The 18664-nt window shown below is 38.2% G+C and overlaps 3 protein-coding genes across 5 annotated transcripts in view; 1 reads left to right on the plus strand and 2 right to left on the minus strand.

Moving 5' to 3' along the window:
- Positions 1-679, minus strand: part of LOC109545326 — a gene marked incomplete in the record, with an annotated part of 13548 nt that extends 12869 nt beyond the window's left edge. The window contains 1 exon segment of the mRNA XM_048663914.1: positions 189-679. Within this exon segment, the coding sequence (XP_048519871.1) occupies positions 189-449 (261 nt within the window).
- A 6131-nt stretch (positions 680-6810) lies between these two features.
- On the minus strand, positions 6811-15332 carry LOC109545356 (ubiquitin carboxyl-terminal hydrolase 31). 3 transcript variants are annotated; one of them, XM_019916012.2, is made up of 11 exons: positions 14947-15331; positions 14247-14760; positions 10415-10624; positions 10037-10361; positions 9854-9975; positions 9532-9790; positions 9308-9476; positions 8728-9250; positions 8476-8669; positions 8161-8416; positions 6811-8104 (listed from the first exon to the last, which is right to left on the minus strand). In XM_019916012.2, the coding sequence occupies exons 1-11, from the start codon at positions 15192-15194 to the stop codon at positions 8039-8041; spliced, it is 2886 nt and encodes a 961-aa protein (XP_019771571.2). In that variant the 5' UTR covers positions 15195-15331; the 3' UTR covers positions 6811-8038. The 3 variants fall into 3 exon arrangements, with proteins under 3 accessions (XP_019771571.2, XP_048519640.1, XP_048519639.1); XM_048663683.1 differs by having other exon boundaries at positions 9308-9488; XM_048663682.1 differs by having other exon boundaries at positions 9532-9975; positions 14947-15332.
- Positions 15333-15849: 517 nt separating this feature from the next.
- Positions 15850-18664, plus strand: part of LOC109545347 (protein tweety) — a 15394-nt gene continuing 12579 nt past the window's right edge. The window contains exon 1 of the mRNA XM_019915997.2: positions 15850-15955. The gene's annotated coding sequence lies outside the window, so the exon portion shown is untranslated. The remainder of the gene's footprint in view (positions 15956-18664) is intronic.

Raw genomic sequence — 18664 nt, forward strand, 5'->3', positions numbered from 1 at the left:
GCTAAAAAATGGCAAACAGCAGTCGTGAACGAGTCCTTATTAATTAATATTGCAGTCACATCCAGGAGACAATCATTAGTATTTTATGGGCATCAAATCATGGATGTAACAGTTAAAAATAAAACATTTTAAACTGTACTTTCCGGAATAGCGATTTCCGTAAGTTTCTRGTCAATCAAGTTCCTTACCTGATGGAAATCAGAGACGCGAATGAAAACCTTAACTCCTTTGGTCTTCAGCGTTTCAATTCGCTTARCATCCGAATTGGCCGGCAAAATAACGTGAGTGCAAAAACAGYCATTTGCGTCCTCCAAAGTGCCGTAGTAGCAAACCAGTTTAGAGGTGCTGAGTCGTTTGAGGCCGCAGTCCTTTTGCGAGTCCACAACCGAGAACSCGCACAAACTCGCTAAAACCACCAAAACTGGCAGCGAATAGTTGATCGTCTTCATGTCCAACAGTTTTGCAAGCAAAAAACGATGAAAATCAAATCAAAAAACTCATTGTTATTGACCGGGTTGTCGAATGGTTCCCTAATGTTATGTCACAGCTGAGTGCGTATAGTCGCGAGCCAGTTAAGTGGTACTCTGGTACTCTTGAGTTATTATGCACTCTTACTTTCGTTCATTGACGGTTTGGGAACGTCCTTAAGAACCAGTTGTTTGCTTTTCGGTAGATCGTTGAAAACTGGATCAAAAGTGGTTCTGAAGGTGCCTTGTCGGTTTAGGGGATTTTCGGGGGGACTTGGTGGTACCGAAGGATATGAAAGTTGTAGGGTTTCAGCCCCTCTCCTACTATACAACTTTTGCATTCTTGTTATGCGAAATATGAACCACCTGCGTCGTTCTACACATGTATTTTTCTCGGATAAGGCAATTGCGTCTAAGCTTTAGGAAAGAATGGATTTTTCAATTGGCCAGATGCAAATTGTTCAATTGGCTATGGTAGTTTTGATTCAAATGTAGGGAAACTTGGAAAAGAGGAAATTCTTGGGGATCGGTCTGTTGTGGTCTTCAGAAAAAACCGGTTCTTCCTCTTACAAGGCTCAGAAGTTTATTTCTGAAGACCACAACAAACCGATCGGGGGTTTTCCGTATTTCCTCGACATTTCATCGGAAGGTACCTGAGAACCGAAAGAAAACTGAGAAACTCCGTAATTTTCTGGGGTTTCCCGCAATTATACCGAAAGAGAATTTCATGTTTATTAGTTTTATTTATAATTGTGTATATTTTTCTAACTACATCTCAACCTAATTCAAAACAAACTCCTGGGTTCCAGTCAATTTTATTGTTTACCATTTAAAATGTCACAAAAACGTTTCGGCGTTTTTCTCCACCATCATCAGTTTGTCTTAACATTTGGCAATGTGAAGACAAACTGATGATGGTGGAGAAAAACACCGAAACGTTTTTGTGACATTTTAAATGGTAAACAATAAAATTGACTGGAACCCAGGAGTTTCTTTTGAATTTACTTATAATTGCTTGATTGGGAATAAAAGTTATGTATGAATACTGGTTAACGAATAAGGTTTTAACAACGAAATTAAACAATCGTCATTTAACCACCGAAAATCACGATTTTCAGTTTGATCGATTTTTTCGGATAAATCACAATTGTTTGGATAGATTTGAGCTCAGCAGATTAAAATCCATAACGAACTTTGTTTGCGCAAAAAAAACACTTGCTGTGAAGCTATGATCGACTTTATAGCGAAAAGTGCAAAATTCCCTATTTCCTCATGGATTTGTCGGCTGCAGAAATTATTTTTAATACTTATATTTTTCCCTTATTCCACATTAAGTCAAGTATACTCGCTCCAAATTGCATGCAAATCAGTGAGCCCAATCTTGAGATATTAGGTTTAAGAACAAGATTTGTTTGCGGCGGATTGCCCAACGTTTTATCTGTTTTTACTTAAAACTATATAAAATTGCCATGTGCAGAAAAATTGCTTCCTGTTTACTCGAATAAACACAATATTTTTTAAATATTTACAATACTAGTGCTATAAAGAATAGACTAATTCATTTTGAAGCGATGAAAATCAAATTACTAATAACCTGAAATTGGATAGTTTTCCGTGGGTTTAAGACTCTTTTACTTGCAGATTTTGTATAAAAAAATACAAACATTTGTTTTGCGAAAGTTTTACGTTAAAATTCAAAGTAGTTGGACAATTGGAAAATTTATTTCGCCTATTTACTATTCCGCACGAGCCAAAAAAACATTTCGTCCGATTATTGATGCAAAATCTCTTCAAAACATTGTAATTCTGTGCATCCTTTAAAGGTGTGAGACCAATAGTTTCGCAAGTTTTTTGTGAAATTTGGATAAAGCGTTTACATTTGTAAACCGATGAGAAGCTCTAGTTTCAATGCGAAAGTGGATTTCTCAACCAGCAGTGATAGAGGTGAAATAAAACTGCAACAGATCACGAACTAATAACAACCAATTTGCCAACTTCCATCATCAAGCCTCGAACTAGATCAGTTCTCGTATCAATAAAATCTGCAAAAGGTGTATCCGCCCACGATTTTTTTCCATTAAGGAGCTTTTAGGTTTGGTGTGTTTGCCTTAGCAAGAAATTGTTTAAGATCGAATCTAGTTCAAGATAATTTAGTAGAACCACGTTTCGTAACGTGGTGTCCGCTTCTTAGATCACCTAGTTATGTCAGCGATAATGTTTTAACGACTTTATATCATACTGGGGAATTACCAGAAAATTTATTAACAGAAGCCCAAGTGGAAGTATGAAGGATGTGGCGTATTTGATTTGCAAATTCTGATTCCTGCAAAGGTTTCTTGGGGCGTATCTCGCAGAAGAAGAACAATGGAACCGCATTGTTCCTTGGAGGCGGTGAATTCTATACAATAATTGAATAGTATTAAAGTAGATTTGATTCCACAAAAGAAGACCCTGGAATTTTTTATTAGACGAAGTGTAATCAAGGATTTGTTTCACATAACTGTTCGGTATCATGCCTGTTTTTTACAAAAAAAACACCCTGTATATTCTTCTTCAATAAAAAAAAATTGAAAAATCTCGGGCAGTTTAGGGTTTTTAATTATGCGAATGGTTATCAGTGTGAGCGAAAAAGGTTGCCTCATACCTTGCAAGCGCTTCAGTGAATATTAAGGTGATCTTCTTGCAATTATCGAAAAAGCAACAGTAAATAAGACTTACTGCAATTGGTCGTGACCCAAATCGGCCAGCAATTGTAACGCATTTTATCAGCAGTCAACAATAAATTGGTACTTATTTGGTTCCTCGAAACTGATCTGATTCAGATCTCTTGCTTTGTTGAGATTAGGTTGCGCCACTCGCCTGTGTTCAGTTGTAAATGTGCATTTGTTTTTATAAAATGTTTAGTACTTAGGAGCCAAAAAAACAAACATTAAGGCAAATCGAAAGAGAAATTGGCAAAAATTAAGCCGAAAATGCAATTATCGAATTTCTGAGTAGGTCAGACGTGATTCAGGGAAGTAAAAAACGAGTCTTGATGGTGTTTCTTATGTGTCTGACTGATAAACCCACGCTGGTAGAAATTGAAAAGCGGCCTGATATGTACTGGGTGTAATATGTAACATCGCAGGAACCGCCTATTGCGTAATCGATGTTAGGAAAGAACCCATGCAGGGACCATGCCCAAAATTCCGATCTGCAAGAACTGGACCGCGAAATCAATGGGCGAATTTCTGCATAATTAACCGCAGATTTTCGGCAATAAATGGACAACATTTTGTCCTCTGTATTGATCAAAGCACCTGCTTTTACGAACACCATTTTTTCAACTGCAATTTTAAATGTTCCCAAACTACTTGAAATATTCATTTATTCAATGACTTTTTTAGACTAATGGTGCCAGTACAGGTTTTTGTAGCTTAACTGTGCGCTCTTCTTTGAAAATTCTGTTTAGCAAACACTTGAATATTCGGATGCCGAAAGTTGAATAAAAATCGTCAAAAATCCTGATTTTTGCCAGCTTCCTAAATGGGGCTAAAAGTTTACTCAAATGCGCGCTCCCATTCAATAATTCGTTTTTTTGAAACTCACACTGTCTACAGACCATATATGAATCTGAAGATGCGGAAAGTTTCACAGAAATCGTCCATAAATGTGATTTGAACCAGCTTCTTAAACTTGAGTCTCTAAACGGATGTTTCTACACAAATCCGCTCTTCTTTAGATGTTTGCTTCTTCCAAACTAAAGCAAGTGGGGATGTGAAGTTCGCACCATTTAGGGAAAACACTTGGATCTAAAGATGGCAAAAGTTTCATGAAAATCGCAAATATTTGCGATTTTGTGTCCACTTTTGCAATGGTGGGTACCAAAATTTCTGTTTTGAGAGCTTTGTTCAAAAGTCATTTGCTTCTGAAGATGCAAAAAGTTTCATAGAAATCGTGCATAATCCTGAGTGTTGCCAGCCTCCTAAACATGGATCTTAATATAAAAATTTTGTTACTCAAATGTGTGTAATTAACATCGATTGTGTATGAATTAAAAACATTTTACAGCTGCAAGCTTAGGTTTTTCTGCTCAAATTCCTGTTCGTATTGTTCCTGCTACAATCAATCCATGTGTAGAACGATCGGAAAAGATCCAATTAACAAGTTCTCTTCCTTGGGCATGCAAATGCAAAGTAAAAGTGATCTCATTTGCCAACCGCGTGATCAATTTCCTCGCCTTTTTCACCGAAAACGATTTTTCCTAATGGTCGATCCATTTGTGTGCGTAATGGCTGCAATATGCCGAATGTATCCGGCTTGAATTGATATAAATGGGCTCAATAGTTGTCAGGGTATTTTTCAACCCGATTGTAAAGTTTAACGTATCTACCGATTACGAAATGGTAATAATTTTGTTGCGCAATCTAAGTGATTGGTTTTTACGCGATTTTTTGAGGTATTTTATAAAATATTCACATTTTGTTCAATTGCTGAACGGCAAATTCCTTGTAATTGGTACATTTTAAATGTCAGCCATATGCGGATTTTATGGGAGGCGAACTAGTTTGATTCCTAGAGGTTCAATATGTGACAAAAACTGGATGTTTTCGGGACTTTTTGAGACTAGCGAGTACCTTTTGTGCTCTTTTAAACGTTGTTTTGGGCGGATAAATTGCGAATAATTTGTATTGGCTGAAAAATATCCAGTTAAATTTGGTTGAGAAGAAAACCGGAAGAAATTGAATCCTGAAAGTCGGAATTAYTCCAACAGCAGAATAGAAGCCAATTGCGAYATAAAAATGATCAATTTTCTCTTTCAWAGGCAACAGAACAGAATTGGCTATGGAATTTTCCAATAAATTGYTGATCAGTTCTCGATTTTAGTGTTATATTTATCACGCTCTTAAGTAAAAGCTCTAAACCTTCCCAAACAAACCGACACCCTGGCGTTATAAATTGACCCAAATGCGACAATGATTAGGAAAAACCAATTAACCCGAAACAACCATTTAAAAAACGGCGATTGCACAAAAGCTGCGCCGATAGGTGTTCTAAATTACTTAAATTATGTTCGGCTGTTTAATTAGATCAACAACGAGCATAAATTAGAATTGTGCAAATCAATTGTCCGATTTACTATGGGCGTAGCCAAATTGTGCAATTTATCAATTGCTCATTATCAGTATTTTTTTATAAAAAAGGTTTTTTTGAGGCATTTTTGAGCTTCCGCTGGCGAAGTAAAGTTTGTTATAAATGCGCTGCTTACGTTGCAGAAGCTGTTGCTCTCAGCATATGGTTTCTCAGAGTAATTGGTATTGTTTTGTGCCATTTATTTGATTAAATCTACACCGATAGCTGCCACTTGAACAATATTTTTTACTGCAGCCTTGATAAGCTGGCTAAATTTGCTAGACCACCCCCATTATTGTTGCGAAAATCCCATCATCCGGTTTAATAAGTTCTTGACGAGACCTTGTTGTTAGTTTCCGATAATTGGGTCAATTACAGTAATTCCTTGACAAAGTATTCGCAATGATTTGTCATTACGTGGCCATATAATCTCTTTCGTGTTTAACACTTTTACTAAATTGTCCATTTATGCGCGCTTTCTTGCCTGTAGCACTGCGATAAATTAATTAAGCATCCTTTTGATCAAATCTTGCTCTAGTGGGCAGACAATAACATTCAAACGGTCCATTTAAATCGAAACTATTTAGGTCAAATTTCAATAATCTGAATTAAATCGTAATATGTAATCCTTATCTCAATAGTGCTTTGTAGTTTCACACTTGAAACATAATGGAAACATTTGCATATCAAAACATGCTCATAATCACACTGTGGTGTCAATACTGATCCTTGTTTATTACATGAGAAYATAGTTTTTGCACTAYCAATGTGCAACAGTCAAGCAGTCAAAATCCGACGAATCCTCTTGGAAATCCTGCAAAATACGCCAAAGATTCATGTTYGTTCTGATGCGATTTCAGGAGCGTTMTTTTGAATAAAAGTGCTGAAGAAGACGCAAAAATCATTCAAATTCAATTTTCACCTATAAATGACCYATRATTTTTTTAATCATCCTGTATACAATATKTACTTGTCGGTGATCCTGCAATAACCTTTCCGATGGGCAGTTTTTTCGAACAAATYTTACCTTCACATTAGTCATGGGTCGACAAAGTCCACCTTTAATGAGCGTTTCGCCAAAAGGCGTTGGAAGTGCCGCAACAATGATGTTACATATTTAGATAAATAATACAGTAATGATATGCAAAATTCTGCCATTTGTAACAAGATCTAGGTAGGTCAAAAACAAATGCGGAGCATTTGGATAGCAATATTCACTGAAACAACCACATACACATATTTCTTTATTTGACGGTGTAACAGAACAATAATCAATAAATATTAAATTTAAGGCACCAGTTTTACATGTTACAATAATAATAAGAGTACAAAGGCGTATAAAATACGGGATTTTACAAATTAATACGATTAGCTGCATCGTATTTTACCAGTAGAATGGATTGATGAAGGACAAAAAACTAGCGCACTGGCAACTGTTCAAAGTATTATTTTATGTAAAAATCGCTGCTCGTTGTAATTTATAACTTTCTTAATAAAAGGACAAAAATTGAATCGGCTAATGGAAATACTTTGAAGTCATTCAAAATTTCCTTTCGATCAGCCGAACTTTAGGCACTAAATCTTACTATCATTAGTACTTAAAACTACTTACACCCAAAAATTCGGTTCAATTATTTACAATCATCAAATTGCAATTTCTAATCCTAGTTCGATACGACCTGAAAAGCCGAATAGTATCAAATTGGTGCACTTTTTCTGTACAAAGCTAAGTCTCCAACTGTTTGGAGACACCCTGTAATGAATCAGATAATGAAATTAAATCCCGTGCACTAAATATATACTGTAACACATAAAACGAATGAATAAGTGTCGTCAAAACGATAGAATGAACTCATTATAATAAAAATAAAATCTATTTATGTCATAATATCACTTTTCAAACGTTTAACTTGGAGTAAATCAATTTCAAATGGTAGTTTTGCAGCTGGCATATCCGTGTTTGACTCATTCAACTATTAAATGTATAGTTACATATGCAAGCTACAATACTAAACAGGAAAGTCACTACTTGGACAGTACATAAAGTGCAACATTTTCGAGCCTTACGTGCTCAAAATCCTGTTCCAAATGAGACTCCATAACAACATAAAATATCGACAAAAAAATAATTATTCCAAAACAAGAAATAATGGTTATAATAATCAAAACGCTGTCATAAAATATCATTAAACAAAAACTGTTTGCTTACCAAACATACTCAAAAAAAGAGCTGTCCCAAATCACAAGTAATACCTGCATAATTCAGTATTAACCTTAATACGTTGAAAAGTACCCAAACCGGTGGTTTTCACTCTGAACTTGTAGTTCTTTTCGCCGTAGTCGGAGGTTTGTGGTTGCCAATTGTACGTGGTAGTGAGCCACAAAATCCGTTATTGTGTCGCTCAAGTAAAGAACTTTTTTTATTTACACGCAAATATACACCTAATTAGCCCCACCACTCATACAGAAAAAACGGTGTGGTGTTCTTGAGTTGAGGCAGATTTTTTGATTGGTTGTGGAGACATCTGGAACAAAAACCATCGTTTTATCAAGAGTTATCGAATAGAAAGCTTGATCTTACCCAGTTCAGATGGGTCTTCGAGGCGCCCTTTTCGATATCCGAGTGTCTCTGTATCGAGGCCGTAGTGGTATAAACATCGGGTTTTTCAATGTCGTTGGTCACATTAACCGTGCCACTTTCCCTAGTGGGTTCCCTAAGAATCACTTTAATGCTCTCCAGTTTTTTAGGAGAATCCGAAACATCGTCGCTACCAGGCGAATTAATGTACACGCTGGTTGTAAATATCGGCTTCTTCGTGGATATTTCCGAGGACGATCTGGGGAAAAGAACAGAGGTTGTTGATTGACAATGGTTTTTTGGGGAAAAACTGCAGACCTATTCAAGTTGAGGCTTAACGTGGGCGAGTTCCGCAACGGCTCGGTCACTTTAATTTCCAGCGACTTCCGGCTACTATACAAGGTGTTCTGGCTGTTCCGCAGGGCGACAATTTCGTCGGTTTTGTTCCCAGTTAGTTCGCTGTCCTTCTCGATGGCTTTCAAGTCGTCCTTAATTGACACGGTTTTTTCAACCTGAACAAAGTACGACAAACATCGAAACTTGGTACCCCCCAATAAATCACTACCTTACCTTTTCAGGCTGTTTCGCAAACTTGGGAGGCACAAATTTGGGCATGCGACATACCCAGTGATCACTGCCAGAACCAACTGAACTGGTACTGGCGGCTGAACTGTTCGAGCTAATCCCCATGCTGCGCCGCTGATAAAACAAAATATAGGCACTGTTATTCACTAATACTGGTGATAAGTCGTCGGCATCTTTGCTCAGGTTCTTCACTTTGGCATCGTCGTACAAGTACCAATTAAGATCGTAGGGGTTCTTGCAGGCTGCGGTATAGTGTCCTGTTTCTAAATCAGTGCCATGATGGTAACAAATGGCGTAGAGATCGTAGACGTTTTCATTGCATGTGGAGGGCTTCCGCGACCTTTTCCAAGGAGACCATCCATTGATCAGATCACTATCAGCCATGTTATTTGAGGCCATATTGGGAGGCTGGCGCTTAGTGGCCAAATGAGGAGACATGTCGAACCCGTAGACCGGAAAGTCCACCATGGTGGTTAGTTTGGTTGAATTCCCGCCTCGTATGCTGTGCCTGAAATGCACATGGCTATTAATTGCAATGGACCTTCCCAAAAGCAAACGCTCTTACTGTCTGAATCTTTTAAAGTGCACTATGAGAATGTCGGGAAGAGACCACACATCCAGGGTTTTCACCACCGGCTGGTACTGCTGGCAATGCGGACACCTCCATGCATCACTCAACGTTTCAGCTTCAGTGTAATCGCGCAAACACTCTTCCAAAGTCAACGGGGCCCCACCTTTTTTCACAACTATTAGGCTAAGTTTAGGACACTTGCTTTCTTGCAGCGTTACCTTGCAGGGCTTGCGCCCTTAGCAGCTTCACCGTCGAATGTTCCTCGATAAGATCGCCGTCTTCTGCTATAATGGACTTTTTGCTGCTTTCCGTCCATTCCATCACCAGTTTCACATGAGGCGGTCCCCCGTCTTCGCTACACAGAGCCAGGGCTTGATCGATCGCTTCCATGAAGAGCGGATGCTCCAGCTGCGGCTCGAGATAACAGGGCGGCTCACTTTCGTTCCATGCCGGATCCGAGATGCGCATTTTGAATATCTGAAGCAAACAAACCGAACGTGATTTGCCGCCTGCCGTTAATGGAGATGGCGAGTGTCTTACTCCTTTCGGTTGTGAGGAAATCAGAATGTCATCATGGAGAATCGGGGCCATTTCCTTTAAAACCAGCTTCTGCAGATCGTCGTAGTTGGTTTCGCGCGATACCTGCATAGTATAGGGACTTCCTGCCATAGAAATACCCCCAAAGTTAATGACGACCGGGTTTAAAAAAGGATTGGAGCTCACCAAACTTCCGCAAATATCCTGGATTCCCCTTAACAATGTTGATCCAACAAAGCAGGATGTAGGGGCTGGTTGCGCTGCCTTCAGAGTCTTTTAACTGGGCAGTTTCCACACAGTAAACGGGATCAATTTCCGATATAATGCTGACACACTGGGCATCGTTAAAAGTGCGCATAAATCCAGCGTCGCCAATCTCCGTAAGCAACATGTTGCTCTTTTCGATGGACGTGTCCGATTCGAGGATGGCTCGCAGCTCGTTGATGGAGGCTCCTGAGGGCAAATTTAGGCCGATCTGAACCTGGCGGGGTTGTTGCGACGTGTAAACCACCTGCAAATGGAACAATTTTAACTTTCAGCTGAACTGTTTAGGATGGGACTTACAGTAACGTAAATGCTTTGCTTGTGAAACTGCGGCAATTGGACCGAAATGCATTGAAATGGGTCGAAAGTGTTCGACTGCGTGCGACATCGGGAGCAACTCAAAGACGACCGATACTGGGCCTGGAAGATGCTCTGGATGAACGAGTTGTTGCATCTTCTATAGTTCTCCAACGTTTCTGCCGCTATTACTTCATCAGGCCGACCAGAGGTCTGGAAAACAATATGAATCTATAGTTACAGAAGAGAAATTGAGATTGAGAGTCAGTAAACAGCGGTTTTCCCCCAGTTGGGTCCATAACATTAATGGCTGCAGTTTCCAGACAAATAGTTTATTTAAAATTTTCCTCTATTGCAATGGTAATGGCATTGACTTTGCGCCACAACATCGGTCTATTTCAGCTCGGTCATTAGAATTTTTTTAGAGTATTTTTAGTTTGCACAACTTATTGTGACACTGGCCAATAAATTCTACTGCGTGTCCAGCCGAAAGTTGGGCATAGGCAATGAACATGCGAGGGAAGTTTGCTCTATGTAACATTTTTATGTTTAGATGTGTTTGTTCATGTTTATTTGGGTACTAATTGAATGAATCTGATTACTAATTTTAATCAGCTACTGATGCATAACAGGGGTCTCAAAACGCAAGTATCTAATCATTGCTTCATCACATAATGAGCAGCTCATTAAAACGCCTGCACATAAGGAATAACGGATTTTCCTCTATAAATGGACATCGGCTACTCAGCAACTGATTACCATAATATACACATGTTATTACACTTTTATTAGAAACTCATTATACATTATCAACAGTGTGGTTCAACTTGTATGTTACGGCTCAACATACAACAACCGCATCGACCGAAGAATGTTGTTTATGTTGCAATCATTGGAGCAATTAGGAACGATCGCGAGGTGTTTGTGAAAATTAATGCGAATATGTTTCCACTCAAAAATCAGAGCTTGCAAAATTCCCCCACAGAACAAAATTGGGAAACTTCTCCCAAAAATGAATTCCCAAATTTGCCCAGTCGCACATTGGAAAATCGCATTTGGCGTGGCAATTTCCTTCTGAACGCCGCCACATTTTCCTTATAAGCGCCCAGCAATTAGAAATTTCCACTCGATTGATGTTTGTTTGATTAATCATCAGATCGGAATGCGATACAAAAATATGCTCAAGATGGAAATGGTTTGAAATCTCTCTAGTTTTTACACAAGATGTGAACTGGTATAAACCCATTTAGCCAATAATTGGTTAATCAAACTATTGATTGATCGGTATTTGGAACAACAGACAAACAAGAGTGAGACTGAAGATATAAATGCCGATCAAAGTCCACAACGAAAGGAAAAGTTTCATTTTCACAATGATTTAAAGCGATAAGCATCTCGTAAAATTAACATCCGTTTCAGGGCCGCTGTTTTCACGGCTCCAACAATGGCAGAATTTCACAAAAAATCTCATTTTAAGGCGGTTTATATTCGTTGCCCATCAATTGATCATCTGATAATTTCATTAATAGCGCGACATTTAACCGGAAAAAACTAGCGATGAAGCGCACAACATCCAATAATAAAGCTCACATAGGCGTTTTTTCAACTATAGCTCAGAATTAGCGGTTCAGTGTCACTTCGCAAACATAGTTGAGTTCGAAGCAAATTAGGATATAATTGAAATAGTCCACTTCACTGTTGGTCTAAAAGTTACGTTTTAGGTCGCACGTTACTTGCGTTGAGTTGAAGGCTAGCAATGTGATGATTAGCTTGATTAATTATTGTTTTTTGCACCAATTTGCAGAATCATCTTTGGACAATGTCATTTATTCTCCTTGTAATGGAGTTAATTGAGAACTAACTCTGGCAAATCCTCAAACATCTTGAAGTTAACCAGAAAGTACTTGTGACTCCGTTTCTTTTACCATTGCAATATTTGCTTTCAATTAATTAAATTCTTCCTCGGACACGCAAAATCCCAGATGGCAGATGCGTTTTTCAAATCAATTATTCTTTAAACTCGGATTTGGTTAAACATAAAATACTTTTGCACCCATTCAGAAACTCAAATAAGTGTAATTTAGAAAACATTTTTGAAACACTGGCGCAGAACCTTGTTAATTAACTAGATGCTCAAACCCCGTTTCTTTAATGGTATAATTCACTACTTGTTGCAGCAAACCTGTTCGAAATTAAGGCCATTTTAATTGTAACTCACTTCTATGAAGCATGTTTCTTAAATACTTACATGGCAACGGAAACTGAACTTTTAGATGAAAAATTACGCAGAAAACCACGCGAAAAGGAGCACAAATGAGCAATGAATGAAAGTATTTAGCAAGAAGTTAGGCTTGACTTCTCGGAACAGGGAAAAGGTGAAAATGAAGCGTGAATTTGTTTGCTTAAAGGTGAGTGACCTGATCAGTATTTGCCTTTGTTTTGTTCCATATCCGGATCTATTTAAACATTAACCGATAATAACTCACGTACTTTTCAGATATGCGGAAAATTACCTAAATAAATTGAAACTGCTCCAAAAACTGATTTCCAATATTGTTTCAAATTTTTCCCGATGATTAAGTAGCGAAAGCTTTGCGCTATTGGTCTGATGGCGATTTATTTGGGAAACCGCTGTGGCACAACATTCAACGTTTTTTTGATTTGAACATTTTAAAATAAACCGATTTCATTTATGAATCTTGAGGTTGTTCTTGATAGAATCCAAGTCGGCAACATTGTGTATTTATTTATAAATGAAAATTCTTGTCAGTGGAGTGTGTTTCCAGAGCAAGGTCATCCGCAGTACATGATCAAAATTTTTATTCTGATTTTTATTGTTCTAAATGGAGATTTCATTGTTCGCCTGTAGCGCTGTTTTTCAAGAATAATTGGCTTTATACCTACTAAGCAATTTCCTGCTTAGTGGATGAATTTTCGCAGTAAATACGATAAAAACTCCAATTTTCGCTTCGGAGCGGGAAAATTCTGTAGCGCTCCAGTTATCAACAAACTGCGTAAACAAGAAACTATTTCCTGACTAGGACTTACTGTACCTTGGTGTGGGATGAATCGGTTAACAGTTATTGGCTATTTCAGTCATGGTCAGCGCCTTATTCATTGCAATTTGAGCTCGGACTGGCCGAAAACCTTCATGCAAATTGCACAAATTAGTTGTATGGGTTCGTATATTAATTCGTGGATGGTTCATGTTGAATGTTCGTGAATGGTATAAGTAAATGAAAACGCGCATAGAAACAAAAGTGGTTCTAAAAAAGTGTTTCCTTGAGAATTAGCTACATCCTGCGTTTTGATAAAAAAATCAAAATTAAGCCGATGACAAATTTTAAAGAATTACCGAGGCAAACACCTAATTCCAATCTGATTATTTGAACTTTGATTTACAGCTCTAAACGCCAATAAATGCACTTACTTGGCAACAACTTAGCCATATCTAAATTCAATAATATTATGAATCGATTTAAGCACGATTAAATAGTTAGCGCTTAGTAGAGCAGAAAAAATAAAATTAATAATTTAAAGCAAAGTTTGAGGGAAATCCAAAAATAAACGTTAGGGGATGTAGTTGTGCTACCGCCTTATAAATTAATAATTTGAGCGTTTCGTTATCTATCAGCAGATACCGTAAACCCACTGCTGGCCTTGAATAAATAAAAATGTCCTACACAAGCAAAATGACTGCATTAAATGTTAATCATCAATTTAATTAGATAAGAGCAAAGATAAATAAGGAGATTAGATAATTGGCGCTATCCTCAATCAATTACTATTATTACCAAGCTGCATTTAGTCTCTCCAGTTAGCTCCAGACACTTACCTTGATATTCTTATATTTCTTCTTAGAGGCTGTATTCAGATCTTCATGCACTTTGTCCAAAAGCCACAGCAGGAATTCTTGAGCATCATGCTGCTGGTTGCCCTTATATTGCGAGCCATGCTTCTCTAGAACTTGCTTGAAACTGGTGCTCAATTCGGGGCAATACTGGCAGGCCCACAGCGCTTTTAGAATCTTTGCTAGCTGTTCGGTCACTTCGCCTTTAGTGCCGAATTTTTTTGAATTCAGCTTGTTCCTTCTTGCCAAGTCCAGTTTATACTTGTCCAGCACAAAATACTCTGCCAGAATATCCGTATGGGAAATGCATTGGAGCACTGCATTAATAAAACACGTATTGCCCTGGTTTTTCAGCCCAGTGACTCCAGGTGTGTCTTCTGGGCCCCAAGTTTGGAAGTCTACCGGGGGAACTCGGTTGGTGTCCAGGCTCTGATTGATGCCTGGCACTCCACTGATATGCTGGGCGATTTTGCTGATAATTTTCTTGATTGAGGGGCGGCTGTAAGGAAATCACTTCATTAACGTTTCGGCTAGGTAGTTTTGGTTGTCTCTGATTATTGGCCAGAGATTGATCGGAACACACCCGACCAAAGGTCTGGTAGTTGGTTTAGAACCCGCAAATAACGATAGTTTGAACAGTAGGTGCTTGTTTATCCCATTGCACCTGATCAACAAGGTTACTCACCGAAAAACTTTCTTATTATTCTTCTCGCTGTCCCCATTCACGATTTTTATATCTCTAGCAATATCGGATTCGTTTTCGTTCGTTCTCGTCCACTTTTTCGACATTCTGGAGGCATTAAAGGGGTTCCTGGGCAAAGTAAAGGTCCTTTTCAATGTTGAGGGCTCTTGAGCGCCGCTTTCAAAGGTCATTTCGACACGATTCAATAATTCCCCAGCCGAACTCGATTTCGCAAATGATAAGTCGCACATTTCACTCAAATCACACCATTTTCACCATTTCCTTTACACTACTTTTGATGAAAAACTCACCCAACCAACCAGTTTTCCTCGGGCATACGTTCTAATGACATATTTGTCAATAGGTCTGTCAACATGGAACTATTGGGTATCATTATTTCGATCAACCAATAGCGTAAGCGGAACGAATGCCGTTGCATCAGACATCTGTAGTCTGTCCTTTTCTTTTGCATTGTAGTGCTGCATAACATCTGTCTGGATTTGTACATAGTTCTCAGGGGCGTTTTCAAGGTCAGCTACGTTACCAATTATTAATAGGATTTTAGAGGTTAGGGGATGTTAATTTAAGGCGGTTAATGAAAGGCGCAAAGGCTGGTAATGTGAGTTGGGCTGTTTGCAACTAATGGATGCAGTAAAAACACAGAAAAGATGTTTTGGTTGAATTAAGCGAATTTTAGGACTTTGATTGCTTGATTCTTTTTTATGGAGATGAAAGTATTAAGAGGTTGACGTAACCGAAAGTGCTTTTCGTCTTTCCAATTGTCCTGTAGGTTTAAAATAGTAGATTAATCAATTAGAACGCGTGAATTCAAGAACGTGGTCAGGTGCACGCGAAATTGCCTATACAATGCAATTATTGACTTTATGTCATTCAAACCGCGCCATCTTTAAAGTTTGCTTGTCAAAATTCTAGTTTACCTCGATCGTTGTACGGAGTGGGTGTATTTGTGTTTTTTTCTCGGCATTGTTTGGATTTTTCCCTGATTTTCAAGGTAAAAAATGCGTGTTTGTTATTCCTGCTCGATCTACTGTTAGGACTGGACGGTTCCGTAATTTTTTGGACAGTTTTTCATTTACTTTGGCCCAGAACTGACGCTTAGAGCTGGAAAACTTGCCAGTGATTCATGTTCTGTTCCAGTGAAACAAGATTGTAAGGGCTGCTATCTCCTCGTTTCCTGGTTTCGCACTTGATAGCGGACTTATCACTTTAAAAGTGTTATTTTCCTTTATAATTGTTATAATTGCTTTAGCAAGCTGAAGGGCCGTTTACAAAATAAACACACAATGTACTCATGGTGATAATAGTGTGATAATGCTGTTGACTTTGAGCAACAAGGTTTGGCTGAGGGATTTTTATCGGCTGATTTCAATGGGTTTTATCAATTAATTCCCGAGTATTTAGACATATAAAAAAACCCGAATTTAACAGTACTTTTCAATGTCAAGTCACCCTGCTTAGTTAGCCCTTACAGGGGGTTAAAGCCCAAGTTTGTAATGCAACCAACATTGGGCCCCAAAGTGTGTCATTAACCACTACATTATTTCCTTTGAGTGGCTGGAAAAGCTCTATAAAAGCCTTGTTTCAATCAATGCCCTTCCTACTGCTTGACACAGCAATTGATATTAATGGGCATTAACCGCTTATATTCTAAGCAAACATTCTCTTATATCAATTATTTTCTATAATTACTTCTTCACGCCTTTCTTACTCCCATGCCTCAGGCTCTTCTCAAAATAATTCCTCGAATTCAATTGTTCAATAGTGCAAAGCGCCTGTTTCGGTCTTTATTATCAGGATTCTATAAATAAACAACAGGAAATTGAAAGGAAAAAATGTGTATTTGAATCACTAAACATCACGTAGATTATGGAAATGTCTGGTCATTAACAGTGGGTTAATTAATTGGTTTATCAATTGCTTATAGGTACTTAAGTATAAAGTTCTCATATAGATTCATAGGGCATGTTCTGGTTAAGGAAAATAAGATAACTTTCCTCAAGGGAAGCACACATCCTTATCTGCTTTGCCTGGATGTGCAGAATAAACAGCTCTGTTTGCTCATTTTAATGTATGCTTAAGGACTGATCTCCTTATAAGCTTGAGTCTTGTTCTCCCTTGCCAAGGCTTCGAAAAATCTTCCACAAGTAAATTTTTCAGTTTTTGTTTCGAAATTATGCAATTTTGGTTGTTTAACTTGAAAAATCTGCAGTACCTACGAAACCAGATGTTTTCGTGCTCTGGCCATCACATCTGGCTTAACGCTGCCGCTCTAATCTGATTGAATCGTTTAATTCCATTAAACTGTTGCTTATATTTAATTAGAATAGTATTTGTTTTATAGAAGCTGGCCATATGGGCCACGGCGGGCGCATAAATTAATTTAAACAGGTCGGCGAGTTAATTAAGAAATTCCCAGGGAAATTCGTGACAATTTTTCACTTGAACTTTAAATGCTTCAAGCAGTTTGCTGGCCGTAATGCCATCTAATTGGCAATTAGTTTTTTAGCTTTTCGTTCAACGAGGAATATTCCCTTAAGATATTCAATTAAGAATGTGCTGGCTCGTCCTCGTAATATCTAAAATATAAAAAAACAAACGTTAACAATCAGAATGGTTCTAGAGGGTAAAAAGGCGCTGAACAACCCTCGGGATGTATGCAAATATATCCCGGAATGGGACCACGCCCGTTCTGTAATCCAGTGCGCAGTCATCGATCGCTACAAAGGCGGCAGGCATCCAGTCGCTGCTTTCGAAAGTTTGCTGAAAGTAGCAGGAAACTAGCATTGAAAGAAGCTCTTTTTAATTCGCACGTTTTGAGATTTCGCTTTACTCATAATGTGTCAAGATCTCGCTTTTTTCCATCGGCAGTCCGAAAATAGCCCAGTCCATCTGTCTTATTACCCAGAACGCCCCTGTAACTAACTGGATGCATTTCAAGTTTCTGGAAAAGCGTTTCCACCGAGTGGCTTCTTCTTGTCGTCCGCTCTTGATGGCAGTTTATTTTTGTTCAACATTCTCCAGGGAGTTTTCTTGCTGAATATAATTTACAGTGGATTTTGGAGAGCCAAAATAATATGCAAGATTTAAGTGGAAATCAGTTAATGATAATCAATTCTGGCTTTTCTTTCTGCTGTTCTTCTTGCTAAAAAATCGCTTAAAATGTGCCGAAAATGTCTATTATTTCGGATCTGAAACTTCTACGTTCTTTTTCAATGGGTTCGATGCATTCCTCGCTTCCGTGAGCTTAAAATGATGCAAAATTTAAGACATTTTGAGAAAATTTTAATTTTTCCAAAAAATCGACCTCCACCCTTGGAAAAATTGCGACCAAAAATCAAAATTTCACATGCGTGTTTTTTGTGCTCAATCGATTCCTTTGGACGTTAGAAGGTCAGAAATATAAATTTATAAAGTGTTTGGGTCAATAATAAGGAAGAAATCGTCGGATAAAGATCGTGAATGATCAAAAAACGCTTAAACTGTGCCGAAAATGTCTATTATTTCGGATCTGAAACTTCTACCATGTTTTTCAATGAGTTCGATGCATTCGTCGCTTCCGTGAGCTTAAAATGATGCAAAATTTAAGACATTTTGAGAAAATTTTTATTTTTTCAAAAAATCGACCCCAACCCTTGGAAAAATTTCGACCAAAAATCAAAATTTCACATGCGTGTTTTGTGAGCTCAATCGATTCCTTTCG

This window comes from Dendroctonus ponderosae, unplaced genomic scaffold, assembly GCF_020466585.1.
Source record: "Dendroctonus ponderosae isolate FM_Combo_2020 unplaced genomic scaffold, Dpon_F_20191213v2 Dpon_F_20191213_2, whole genome shotgun sequence".
Lineage (NCBI taxonomy): Eukaryota > Metazoa > Arthropoda > Insecta > Coleoptera > Curculionidae > Dendroctonus > Dendroctonus ponderosae.